The sequence below is a fragment of the Octopus bimaculoides genome, chromosome 5 (genome assembly GCF_046866305.1).
Source record: "Octopus bimaculoides isolate indiv1 chromosome 5, ASM4686630v1, whole genome shotgun sequence".
NCBI classification, from domain to species: Eukaryota; Metazoa; Mollusca; class Cephalopoda; order Octopoda; family Octopodidae; genus Octopus; species Octopus bimaculoides.
Genome location: NC_142932.1, coordinates 50,384,045 through 50,398,670, shown reverse-complemented (window position 1 = coordinate 50,398,670; position 14,626 = coordinate 50,384,045). Strand labels below are relative to the sequence as shown.

The window sequence follows — 14,626 nt, the reverse complement described above, 5'->3', positions numbered from 1 at the left end:
ATAAGCATGACATTTAACTGAATAATCTGAATGCTAAAGGGTTAAACTGTAATGATATACTTGTTTGTGAAATGAATATTAGTTTTTATTGTTTCATTGGACAGGACTGTAAAGAATTTTGGCCTGAAAAAGGCGATTCCATCCAAGTGGATGCTGGCAACTTTAAATTGTTCCACCGAGAGGAGGACACCAGCTTGGATCCTGTTACACATGACTTTATCATGGAATCAACACAGGTAAGAGATACCTATCACTATAGATTCTACTATTGCTGCTTAACTCTATGTATGAAATAAAAGCAAATGAAAGCACAGCATATATATAAACATAACTTTATCACTAGCCCTTAACCCAAATGGTAAACCTTAACTCAAATGCTAACCCTTTACCTAAATGTCAAGCCTTAACTGCAATGCTGAATTTTAGCCCCACTGTTAACTTGAACTCATGTCTTTTGAGGAGTGTCTGATGTTTCATTGTACAACATTGCATTCTTTCAGGATGATTATGTGTTGATGAGTCGAATTATTGCCACAACGGAATGGCCTGATGAGTGCCAACCACTGTATACAGCTTTTGAGTTTATTGAGACTTGTAGGAAGTGGTATCAACAATATAACAGTGGTCCCATCATAGTAATAGACAGGTGAGTTCTATTTCTTATTTGTTACTTCGTTCCTTCACCACTAACCCCACTTTTCTTTCATATATCTTGGATGGAAACTTCTTTTTTATGCTACTCCTCATGAGTATTAGTGTTTGAACAAGTCCTAATATTTGTTTGAACTTTGTGAGCATGTGAAGGCTTGATTTAAAAACATATCTGAATTTATAATATATAAGTCGTTTGCTTCCCTAGCACATTGCTTCAGGTTCACTTCCTCTGTGTGACACTTTGGGCAAACGTCTTCTACTATAACCTCTGGCCAAGCAAAGTCTTGTGAATGAACTTGGTAGACAGAAATTCTGTCCTGTGTATGTGAAAATGTTGTATCTCTTTTGATAGATAAGATGGAATGTATTACAAGTTTGTGTGTACTGCTGTCGAAATGGCTTTGAGATTTATTCTGGGAATACATTTGCTGGAATGTTTGAAAAATGAAGTTACATGTAGGGATTTCAATAATTAAAAGAAACTAACAGGTTGTATTTGAATATTGTTGTACAGATGTGTCTTATAGAATTGCTTTAAGAATATCTTTGATGGGTTTTTGTAGCTTAAGCAGTCATCATACCCTTTAGGAATATATATTTTGCCTAGTGTGTTGAAGTAGCACCATGGAAGAATATGGCTTTAATTGTATCAAAACCTGTTAACTGCCATCAGCTATCTATTTAAAATTAAGGGCCAATATTGCAAAGTAGCCATTATATATTCAAGTGTAAAAAAAAAAAATTATAAATGCAACAGCAAACCTTTGTGAACAAATTTGCTGAAGGTGGTAGGTCTTAGATATCTAATAATTTATACATTTTATTGCCACTGTTATGAAACCCTGTATGTATGCATACCTACCTACCTACCTTCCTACCTACATGAATAAATAAATAATCATTTTTATGTCAACTTCTTTCATGCTGGCATGACTTGAGTGAATTGTCATGGACCAAGTAGTCAGTTCTTATTTGTGGTGAATGTCCTGATTGACTTGAGAACTACATCTCATTTAAGTGTTCCACTTTTGGCATGTTGTCTACACCTGGATGCCCTTCCTAACACCAATCACTTAACAGAGTGTAATGGCAACACTTTGTTATGGCACTAGCACTAAAGATGTTGTTATACCCATGGCAAGACTAAAGAGTCCTCACTACATTGTTTCCATTCATTCACCAATCTCTTCACACAGTGTGCTAGGTGCATTTTTTAGTGGCACATCACTAGAAACATGCTTTCACTCCGAGATTAAAGAGAACTCTTTCTTCTTTGTTATTACCATTCATTAACTGATTACTTTACAATACACTGATACGCTCTATCATGGCACCAGCACTAGAGACGTTGTCTGATCCCTGTCAAGACTAAACACTAACATTGCATAATTCAGTATTTAGAATTCACTTCACAAATTCTTATTGATCAATAAACTGTGGTGTGTTGTGTGCAAATTCAATCTGTACCTCATTAGTAAGAGTATCCAATAAGTCTACAATGATTTATTTGGGAAAATAATTAGTTGGTAGAGGAATAAAGGGTAAAGACCCCCTTCAGTCATGAATGACCATAGGATTGCACCTACAAGGTTCCCCTCCACGGCACAAGCCTGGGCAAGGTTTTTTATGGAAGACCAACAGTCACCCATGCATACCAGCCTCCCCTCTCCACGCCACCAATGTTATCCAAGGGAAAGGCAAAGGCCGATACAGCTTGGCACTAGTGATGGTACAGGTGATAGAACTGGAGCAGCATGAAATAATGTGTCTTCCTCAAGAACACAACACAGCCTGGTCTGGGAATTGAACTCGCTACCTCTTGATTGTGACTTCGACACTCTAGCCACTCAACCATGCACCTTCACACCAGAATAACCAACTGATGATATTTAACACTTAAGCATTCAAACCAGTGATAGCCGGCCAAAATATTCTACAGGTTTTATATTCAAGCTGGTCGGATCTGACCTTTCACACCTACTCTACAATGTCATTCTAAAAACGAACAATCACTTTATCAAAATCTTAAAGATATGAAGCAGTGCAGGATTAATTCAAAACAATGTGAATAAATAAGCATTACATTTGATAGGGTAATCTGAGTGCTAAAGAGTTATGGGTTGTTGTAAGGTTTGTTTCCTACCAAATGTTATTGCTGTTAGATGTCACATTGTATTCACATCCATTCTCTCCTTTATTCACTGAACAGACATGGGGGCTGTCAAGCTGCATTATTCTGTGCCCTGTGGACACTCTATGACCAACTCCATCATGACAAGTCTATAGATGTTTACCAAGTTGCTAAACTGTATCACTTAAAGCGAACTGGTATTATTGGAACCAAAGTAAGTAGATTCTCTTTTGTTTTTGTTTTTTTCTTTCTTGACACAACCCATTACATATAATGTATATATGCATATAAGTTTTGGAGATAAAGACACATGCAAAGAAAAATGTTAGTTTGCAGAATACGATGCTATATGTGAAATAAAAATGTATGTAATCCTATTTTTCTGTAAACTGATCTCGCATGTATATATACATTATTTTCATGTGTATGTGTGTGTGTAATTAGTAAGTAAACAAAGTACCTGTCATTGAGATTAGGACATATTTCTGTACAATATGGTTAATATGACTGAAACAGGCTTCAGTATCCCTAATTAATTATATCAGCAATCTTTCCATGAGATACTGAGTAAGCATTTAAACTTTTGAAATTCAGCAGTTGCAGATAAAGATTTCTGAGTTCAATCTCACCTTAGGGCTTGAGAAAATATTATATAACTGTATTTTGTGGATTATAGAAAAATGACAGAGTTAGAAGAAATAGTCCAAAATATTTCACAACTGCTAAAGTTCCATTTCACTTCAAATCAAAGGTAGGTCAACTTATACTGCTGAAACGATCTCAAGGGACTAAAAAATCCATGTGAAATGCATCAGGATTTGGAAAGATAGTGACAATGTTTTAAATGTTTACACTATGTACTACATCAACTTGTCAGCTGGAAAATACAGTATCCTAAATTTTTTTTTTATTTGCATGGGTATGCCATATCATTGCATATCATTAGAGGTAATGAAAGATATTAGTATCAAAAAGAGGCATGTGACCAGATAATACTGCTTTGATAATTCTCACCCAAGCCATATCTGCATAGAAAAGCAGACATAAATACAATGATGATGCCCATCACTCCTATTGGATTAGTAAAATCAGTAAGCGGTTGGACAAAATACATCAAGTATTTATTTGCTTTACTCTACATTCTGGGTTCAAATCTTGCTGTTCTGGCTTCACATTAATCAACTCTCTCCCTCATCAACCAAATTTGTCTTCCTTCTGCCTCTGTTAGCAATTAATGTTATTAAGCTCGTTAAAATATTTCAATCATTTATCAAGAGTTTTTTTGTTTGTTTCCTTCCTATAAATATCTGGAAATTAGGTGATGAGGTTAAGTCTAGATAGTCATTATATCAATAATTCCTCAATTAAAAGATGAATAGGATATATGTTATGTTACAACTTCTCTAATCTACGTCCATCCGTATGTCCTAATGCAGAGGCAATTGAAACAAGGGAGATTACTCTACTAGTGTGTTCAACTTGAGATGCAGTTTACTCTAACAAGGAGTTAAGTGTTCTGGGGTAGATTCTCAGTTTTTGGTTTTTGGTTTTTTCTCAGGAAAAAAATTGAGGAGGTGGTATTTATGTTTTCTAATGGAATTGGCTATAAAACGAAATCAGAACGCTCCCTTAACAGTTCCAGACACTGAGCTCTCAGTGAAAAACAGTCTGCCTGTCGCAATGTTTTCATCTCACATTTCAATGGTTCTGTTTTACATCTCTTGTTTCATGCTTCCATGAGTGGGGGGGGGGGGGGCTACAGTCAGGTTGTTAGCTGAGTTTGGTGCAGCTATTTTAGAGCTGAATTTCCTTCCTAATACAAACCCTTCAAATAGGTGGTAGGACTGGAATTTGTTTTCTAACTTTGGTCAGACAAACTGGAAGAAGTAGAGCGAGGTAGGTGCCTTGATCATGAGTACAATACAAAGAGTGTACTAGAATATGAACTTATGAGCATGGAAGTCAGTAGTATATGTGTGTCATCATTATCATTGTTTAAATTCTGCCTTCCAAGCTGGCAAGGGTTAGATGCTTTCTCAGGAGCTGACCACTCAATAGACTACACCAGTCTTCTGTGTTGTCAGAAAGGGCATCCAGCCATAAAAACTATGACAAACACCCTGCAGAGTGAACTGAGTGCTTTTTGCACGGCACCAGCACAGGTGAGGTCAGTTTTGGCATGGTTTTTACAACTGGATACCCTTCCAAATGCCAACCACTTTACAGTCAGGACTGGATGCTTTTTATGTGGCATCAGCACCAACAGGGTCACCAAGTAACTTGCAAGACAAGGAATCTTTGAGAGGGGGGAAGGGCATTGGAGGAAGTGATCCTGTGTCAGATGATGAAAGGATAGTGTGTGACAGAGAGACAGAAACAGATGTCTTGCTATAGAGGACGTACATGGTTACCTGGCCAGAGAGAGAGAGAGAAAAAGCATGGGGGTTTAGGTATGAAATGATAGGGATAAATCAACAGTTACAGTTTTGTTTTTACTACTGTACAAATGCCATCCTTCCAAAATATCTTCTTTTGCATCAAACTTTAACATTGTCTATTTGTTTCTGTTGCAGGACAACTATCATTATTTGTACAAAGCAATCGACAGTCTATGTAAACACATGGCTGAGAAGGAGAAAGAAAAGGAGTCCTATCGAACTGCTACACTTCCTCACCACAGAGCCATCAAAAATGGCATGTTACCTAACTCTAACTGCAATGGGCCTTGGCCAGACATGTAGACCTCAAACATCTCACTCGTTTCCCAACCCTAACCCACTGAATTCTCTCCACCACCCCACTACGACTCTGCTCTACTCTGCCTTCCTCCCCTCCTCTTATTTTATTACCCTCTTCGTTGCTGCAGATTACCTTCTACACCAACCAATGGGTCCATACACATCAGGTGTGCTAATTGTCTCCCTTTGGTTAATTGCTTGGTTGGAGGAGAGAGAGAGAAAGAGAGGGAAGAGAAGGCATTCATCACCGAAATACATCCTACTTCCAATACTGGTCCTATCACCACTACTAGTATTACTACTACTTCTACATAACTATTGTTACCCCTATCCATCCCCAATCTTACACACATACACACACATGCATGCATACACACACATACTGACACATATGTATACCTTAACACACACATACACCAGTTTCATAAACATGCCATCTGCAGTGGTTTCTTGGGTTTTTTTTCTTGTTCTCCCGTTGTCTGGACATGTGTGACTGACTGTCATATATATCTGGTGAGCGTGATGAGGCACGCCACCGAGACAGAGGTGGAGATGACAGGGAAAATGCAAAAAAGTAAAAAAAAAAAAAAAAATTGATTAAAAACAAACCAGAAAAAAATGTATGGACAATAATAAAAAGGAAAACATAAATTAAAAAACATTTTCAATAAAAAAGAAAATGAGAATGAAATCAAATCAACTGAACAAAATGAAAGAAAATGCATTAAAAAGATGGATATATATACAAATATATATACACACACACACATAAATTATATATATATATATATATATATATATATATATACACACACATATATATATATATATATATATATATATATATATTATTTATATACTATATAAGACATACATCATATATGTACATTCATAGAAAGATGAGACAGAAAAATTCTAAAAAATATTGAAAAGACAACAGGAAAAAGAAAAAGAGTTATGGGTTGGGTTGGGTGTTATATTTTATTTTATTTGGAGCAGAAATGTGAATTGCAGTGTCTGTTTGCGTGTCTACTTGTCTGTCTGTCTCATAAATACACTCACACACAAACACAAACACACACACGCACGCACCCTCTCTCTGTTTCTTTTGCTGGGCATTTTAGCAACCATTGTTAGCATTTGATATTTTATAAATGCATCGATATACACACACTCACACACACATGAACACAAATATATGTTTATATATATGTATGTGTGTGCCTGTATGTGTGTATATACACACTCACACAATTTATGTATGCATTATATATATATGTGTGTGTGTGTATATGCATTAAAAATATTTATACACTATATATATATATATATATATATACCTTTTATGCATTAGATATACATTATATATATATATATACACATCATATATAGCTTCATACTGTAAACCCTGTTATGCTGATCAGCTGCTTCTGTTCTACTGATGATGATGATGGTGTTGGTGATGATGATTGTGGTGCTATTGGTGGTAGTGGTAGTGGTGCTGGTCTAAACTGATGGTGGCATGATGATTCAATTGCAAACCATGGAAAGTCATTGTTTTGTTCCTTTTTGTTTTTACCATCTTGTTTATATATACATGCAGATACACATCTATAACGTGTGTGTGCAAATGCATTCACATATGCATACACACACACACATATATATGTGTGTGCATGTATATATGTTTATACATATATACTAACAAGGATTTGTGTACTGTGTATGCATAATGTCAAGAATATGGAAGCTTGGTACTGTAGGCAGAGTAAAACCATTTATATACCAGACAGTATGATGTGATTACCATCAGTTTCAGCTTCATCTTTCAGTTCTTCAGATTGCAAAATTTAGGAATTGGAAGCCGAAACTTACAGTAACTTCAAACGTCTTGTATTTTTCAGTTGATGAAATGTGTGCGTGTACGTGCATGCATGTATGTGCAAACACACTCACACATAAAGTGGTTGTCCGTGGTAACGTAGGCAATCAAAGCAAGAGATTCACATTCTCTTGACATTTATCTGTCTCTCTTTTCCCTGCTTTATCCGTTTCTGTTGCACTGCCTTGTGTTTGTGATCAAGAACCCTATCTCTTTTTGACTGAGTACACTCAGCCACAAATTGATGCCAGATAGTCATCCAACTCATTGCTGTAAGTAATGGCTGCATAGAAATGCATAATTGGTTTGTTACTTAGTTGGCAATAGTGAAGGTGCATAAACTTGTGGTTAGAGTGTTGCACTCAAGATTGGGAGAGTGTGGTTTCGATTCCTGAACTGGGCAGTGCATTGTGTTCTTGAACAAAACACTTTTCATTTCATGTTGCTCCAGTCCACCCAGCAGTAAAGGAGTTTCCAGCAACAACCAGGAAGTTAACCCTGTGATGGACTAGCATCTCGTTCAGAGGTGTGTGTAGTAATATCATTCACTTATACTCCATAGAAACCAGGCTAACCTCCAGCCTTATGAGTCCTCATGACAGACCCATCTTAATTGACAATGCCGGGTTCAATCTTTTATCCTTCCTGTGGGAAATGCTAAGAAAACCTTGAAATACATATTGACTGTCCCATCTATACCCTTGGTATTCACAAAAGAATGTGTGTCTGTGTGTTGGCAGTGAAAGAAGATTTTATGCCCGCAGTCATTTTCACTGTTATTTTTCTTCTCTATTTTATTCTGTTTTACTTTCTGATTCTCTGTTAATGATAGTTTCTGTTAAGTATCTCATCATAGGAGGAAAGGATGAGTAATAAATGAACACTGGGATTTTTTTCTTCTTAATTTTACACATATACACAGACAACAAATCTATGCCTAGATTTCACTTTACATTATATACACATACATATGAATTCTAGAATAAAACTGATGTCACACACACTGTAAAAGCTAAACAATTTCTGATACTGTAAAAGCTAAAAAATGTTCTGGGGGTGTTTTTGTTGGGGGACGGGGGTTAATGTGTACTTTAAGACAGGTGTGAAAAGCCTTTTTATTGTAGGTTTTATGAGGGGCATCACTTTTCAAACAATAATTTAATAATTTGATAAACATTGTATGTGATATATTACATTAAGTAAATTATAAAAATTAAATTGATAGTAAGTGATAGTAAGAGAATGAGAGAGAAATAGAAATGAAAATGCTCAAACTAACAGTTGAATATAAAGATTTATTATATTACAGACTTTTCCTGAACAGATATATTTATATAGGCATGATTTTTACATGTCCCATACAAAAAGAATTAAAAAGCCACATGCAACTCAGGAGTTTCAAGTTGATCAGGCCTGCATTAGGGTGTATTATATACAATGAGATTATAAATACATATACTTTATGCATACATATATTCATTCATACACACTTGGTGTAAACACAAGAATTATATCTTCATGTACTGCTTATGTGTAACTCAATGATGATGCTCTACAATAAGTCCTACCCACTGGGGGTTCTTGTTCTTCCATTTTTTAAAATTTTTATTTCATCCTTGTAGCTCAATTCTTGGCAAGAGAACATCAAGTGTACAATGTGCTCATCATCATCATCATCATCATCATCATCATATTTAGCATGTTACTATTATTATTATTATTATTATTATTATTATCATCATCATTATTATTAATAGGGTGATGGGTTGACAGAATGCCTTGAGGCATTGTTTCTTAGTTCTTTATATTTTAAGTTCAAATCCCACAGTTGACTTTACCTTTCATCTCTGCAGGGGTTATACTGGAGTCAATATAATCAACTGCATACTCTCCCTTTCCACCTAAATTTCAGGTCTTGTGTTAATGTTTGAAACAACTATTATAATTATGCCATGTGGAATTTGTTTTGGCTTTTTTTGATCTGAGTTCAGATCCTACAAGGGTCCACTTTGCCTTTCATCTTTCCAGCATTGATACAACAAATACTATTAAAGTACTGAAGTTGACATAATCAACTGCTCTCTCCCACTAAAATCTAAAACTTTGTTTTTATGTAAGAAATAATAATAATAATAAATGTCCTGGTGCAGTACCATGTACATGTTTTGTCTTGGTATAAAAGATGGGCTACAGCAAATATTCTGCTCAATGCTACAGATTTGCTTGTCAGTTTGTTTGACCATAACCAGTTGAGCATGTCCCTCAGTAACTGATGATGTGTGCATCTCTGATCATGAGCAGCAGGAGTATTGAGCATCATAGTCATGTGTTGAGAAGAATTTTGTGGGGTTTGAATAATTCACCTCTGGAAACCTGTGTTTCATTCATAATCCTTAATCAAACCTTATTCAAGGATCTTTTGAGCAGGATGAACTACTCAACCTGAAGAAAATTCTAATTCGGCTCCACCTGCAAGGTCATGCACTGTTTATTTTGATATGACATCACTATGTCATGCACATATGGTTATGATACATGTACCTGGTGTACTCTTATCAGACAGGTAGTCATAATGGACACATTAGCCTTTGTATATTTGTAGCCCAGTGCCACTTTGATAGCCCTCTCACTTGATAATAATAATGATAATTACTGTAATTAGTAAGGCCTGTGAAATGCATAGCTAATGAAGTACCAGGCAGAATGTCTTATTACATCTTTAGTTAGTCTCTTCACATTTGTGTGTGTGTGTTTCAGATTTTCCCTGCTAGAGTTGACTCCTTGGCTTCAATCCTTCCCTGATCAATAAAATAAGTAGCAGTCATGTTAGCCATTATTTCTATACCATGTAGCTTTGTGCCAATGATGGAAGCAATTGTTAATTTTATTCACTCCTTTTCATAGTTTGTATTCATTTGATATGTCACTGAACATCAGTTTTGAATAATTCTAAGGAGGGTGAGACCCTGACCAAGAATCTCACTCATTATATAATATACAAGGGACATTTATTGAATATATATATATATATATATATATATATACATATAATTTTTTGAATATGTTTTGCAAGAATGTTTTTAGTTAGGGCCATTTGTAATATTTAGTGCCTATTTAGGTAGGGTCATCAGATATTTTTGTGTTTCCAAATGTATAATATCGGTCAGTGCTTTCTGTTTGCCAGATTTATACATTTTTTAAAAATTACTTTGATGAGACCTTGTCAAAAGAAATAGGTATAACTATTGGTAGAAAAGAGCTGTTGTCGTATACTGGGAACATTGCTTCTGTGAGTTAAATGCATGTGTTGGTTTAGCTTTCTGCACCTTATCTACTATGGTAGCTGTAAATGTCTCTAAATGCTACACAGTATATTGCTGCATTCATATGTGCATACATTTTATGCTTGGGTATATGTACATTGAGTGTCCTGAGGTGTTATAAAATGAGTGTTTGGGTAGAGGATTATTTTTTTCTTCATTATCCACCTGCGCTATAAATATCAGATCATATATATATAGTGTTAATAATGCTCATACGTGTATACATACTTATACATGATAGTGTATAAGTATATATACATTATGTATGTTATCTCACTGAACATATCTGTGGTGAGATAATGTGTCAAGAGTTGTGGAAGGGTCCTTGATTAAAAGTTGACCCTGCTATTTGTTGACCTACAAAATGGAGGCTACAGCCACAACTACCATCACCACCACCACTTATCCTCCTCTACTCAATGAATTCTTTAATCACCAACCCATGCTCTCCAGCCCAGTCCTTACACAACACCACCTAATTGTGTTCAATTCTCTGTTCACCACCCATCCCCTCTCTTTCATTGTCTCATTAAATATCTTGCTAATTTTTAATGATTTATGCTGTTTCATACCATTGTGTACACACATACACACGACCTATTACATGATGTATTATTGTTTTGCTTTTCTTCTGGATCAAACTGGCTTGGTCAGGATAAGAATAGACATACATATACATAGCCATCCTTATTAAGCTAGTGTGTACCCCTGGCAATACACTTAAGCCTGTGAGTAGGGAGATCTCTGTTTTCATGCAGTATGTATGACAAGATCACATCAGATTATATATGTGGTGTGTGTATTTCATTAAATGCATAACTATGTTCAAGTTTCATTTTTCTTTATTTTAGATTTTTCATTTTTTTTTTTTATTAGCTTTTTATGGTTGGTTTAGAACAGTAAAGTTTTCTAAATCCACTTCTGACATTTCTGGATCTTCACAGTCTCATTATCAAGAATTGAATTCAATATATTTGACATTTGTGTTGTTTCTTATAACAAACTCCAAATATATTCAATTCAGTTCCTTTGAAATGAATCTGAAGGACTGGAAATGTTGGATATGGATTTAGGAATGTTATGGTTCCAAACCAGTTGTAAAAAGCTAATAAGAAAATATGAAAAAAATCTTTAGAAAAAACATGAGGCTTGAATACTGTGCATTTAATGGAACACTATATGAGCTGTTCTACCACACACATATAGACAAAATTGACAATTTCTATATATATGCATGTTTTATATACCAAAGAGTTTGAGTTACTTAAATGGCTTGCCAATGTTGTCTGAAATAGAATTAGTGAGGCTGATCATGTCATTCTTGGCACTCGTTGCAAATTTTATTTGGTAACTGTTTTCCATGCTGGTCATTAAGTTTTGAACCCTCTTAATAGCATAACAGCTTTGCTGCTATTGGAAGGGAGATAACCATTTCTTCATAGTATTTGGCAGGATGAGAATTTTGAATTTCAAATTAAGGAATAATGAAAAGTACGCATTAATAGACACAACACACACACACACATGTGCCATGCTTGACTCATGCATCTGTTGCACACACACACACACACACACACACACACACACACACACATGTGCCATGCTTGACTCATACATCTGTTGCTAAATTTAATAGTTTATTTACCAGAGCAATCTTAGAATTGTTGAAATGGCTTTAGGACTCTCCCCCACCCCACCTTATTGCCTTATGTATTTTTGTAGTAAGTGGCTGCTTGTACCCCTTAGTCAAGTACCAAGTAATAATTTATCCCAAAACTCAAGATTGCTTATTATAAAAGCAGAGGGGAAAGGTTTATGTGTAATGCATTTATTTGCCACACCTAACTAACCCTCAAGATACGTCTATAGTTATTGAGTTAAAAGAACCTGTTTTGTTTACTTGTTTTATATTTTGTTAGTGGTGTAGAAAGTTGCTATAAATATTGCTGTTCTCAGTAATTAATCTCAGCAGTTTATTTAAAAAATTATTATTTATTATAATTGACTGACAAAAATATTTGAGAATATTTTTCATGACATTAACCTATCTTATCTCTGTTCAGTGCTTTACAGTTATTGTTAGCTCCACCTTTGTCTTGGAGTGACCTTCAACTTTTATGTAAACCACCTGTCTTTTTGTTTGTTAGTTTGTTTGCTTGTGTTTATTTTTTTTATAATTCTGGTTTATCATGGAACACCCATTTAGTTTGTTACCTACTGGGCGAGGGCTAACATGATCTGCTACCTAGTTCTCATAGTATACAATCTACCTAGACATAATTATCTAGCTATCCATAAATAGATAGATAGACAATTATGTTTTTGGAATATCTCAAAGTACACATAAAGCTGTAAATATTGGGTTGAAAAAATCCCTTTTTGGATAGAAAAAGTCGACGGGCAGCCTTCAACTTCTCCTGTCCAATATTTACATGATATTATTATGTGTACTTCAAGAAATTCCACAAAAAGAATTTGTTCACATTCTCTCAAAAGTTTACAAAATTCTTACGATGTCAACAATCTAGGAACATTTTCACTTATTAATTATATTTTCAATTATGTTTCTATAACATCTTTTGTAAATGATATGCCATGTGTCCATGTTTGCCCATCTTATTGTATTTCTATCACACACTCTAGCTACACAGTTCTTATAGCCAACTGCAGAATTATTTTTATCTTGATTAGAAAGTTGGATTTTAAGAGTTTTAGACATTCCGAGCACTGATACAGTTTTCATCTGTTGTACACTTATTCTAGCATCTTCTCACCCACTGGATATATATATATATATATATATATATATATATATATATATATATCCTTTTCTTGCAAAAGTACCTATACTTCTTGTTGTCAGCTACTGCATGTTATTCCTATCTTCCATAGTAATTTTATGGGATGGTTATATATGCAGAACTCCTTACAACTTAGGATAAATGTAGTAATAATGAAAATGATTTGTGAATATAAATTTTTATACTTTATTAATGCCTTGCAACATGTCTCTGCACAGAATTTACATGTGCTATACAGAAACATATGTCACAAGGCATTAATAAAGTATAAAAATTTCCATCCACAAATCATTTTTATTATTACTATATACGTATGTATGTCATGTTTGTATATTTTATTGTTGTGTATATAAACAGATTGGTTACTTGTCTCTCTGGGATGGTTTCAAGTGGTGTAGACACCTGATGAGACCCCAATAAGAGTCAAACATCAATTAAGGCTGTTTATCGTTGCTTTCAGTCTGTGGAGAAATAGTTAAATTTACCATGTTTGTATATCTACTATGTAGGTTTATATATATATATTATGATTTCATTTAGGCATAGTGATACTAATAACCAGTAGTTAGAACTCGATATACATACAATATAAGAAAAGCTTGAGCAGTAGATAAATATGTTAATTGCTCTGTTGTTCCTCTGTTTTGGTTTATTTTGCTGCTTTTGTACCTGGTACAATGTTCCATTGTGCCAGGATAGAATCCTATTTTATTAGATATCATGTTCCATCCTATTGTTAATCACTTGGATGTTAAATAGGAATATAGTTTTTGTGTTTTTTAGTCAGGCAGTCAGTTATGTACTTTAGTAGATCCAAATTTGTGACCATTTAATTCATAGTCCAGCTCTAACTTCATGATTGACTCTCTCTCTCTCTCTCTCTCTCTCTCTCTCTCTCTATATATATATATATATATATATATATATATATATATATATCTATATATATATATATATATATATATATATATATATATATATATATGTATATATATGTATATATATGTATATATATGTATATATATGTATATATATGTATATATATATATATATATATATATATATATATATATATATATATATATGTGTGTGTGTAT

At 34.4% G+C, this 14,626-nt stretch overlaps 1 protein-coding gene across 3 annotated transcripts in view; it reads left to right on the top strand.

The window, feature by feature from the left end:
* LOC106881686 (putative receptor-type tyrosine-protein phosphatase mosPTP-1) overlaps positions 1 to 6,243 on the top strand; it is a 305,456-nt gene extending 299,213 nt beyond the window's left edge. For all 3 annotated transcript variants that reach the window (XM_089352243.1, XM_089352242.1, XM_089352241.1), the window contains 4 exons: positions 105 to 236; positions 501 to 646; positions 2,864 to 2,999; positions 5,359 to 6,243. In XM_089352243.1, coding sequence (XP_089208369.1) covers positions 105 to 236; positions 501 to 646; positions 2,864 to 2,999; positions 5,359 to 5,526 — 582 coding nt within the window. In that variant the 3' untranslated portion in view covers positions 5,527 to 6,243. The remainder of the gene's footprint in view (positions 1 to 104; positions 237 to 500; positions 647 to 2,863; positions 3,000 to 5,358) is intronic.
* The last annotated feature ends 8,383 nt before the right edge of the window (positions 6,244 to 14,626 follow it).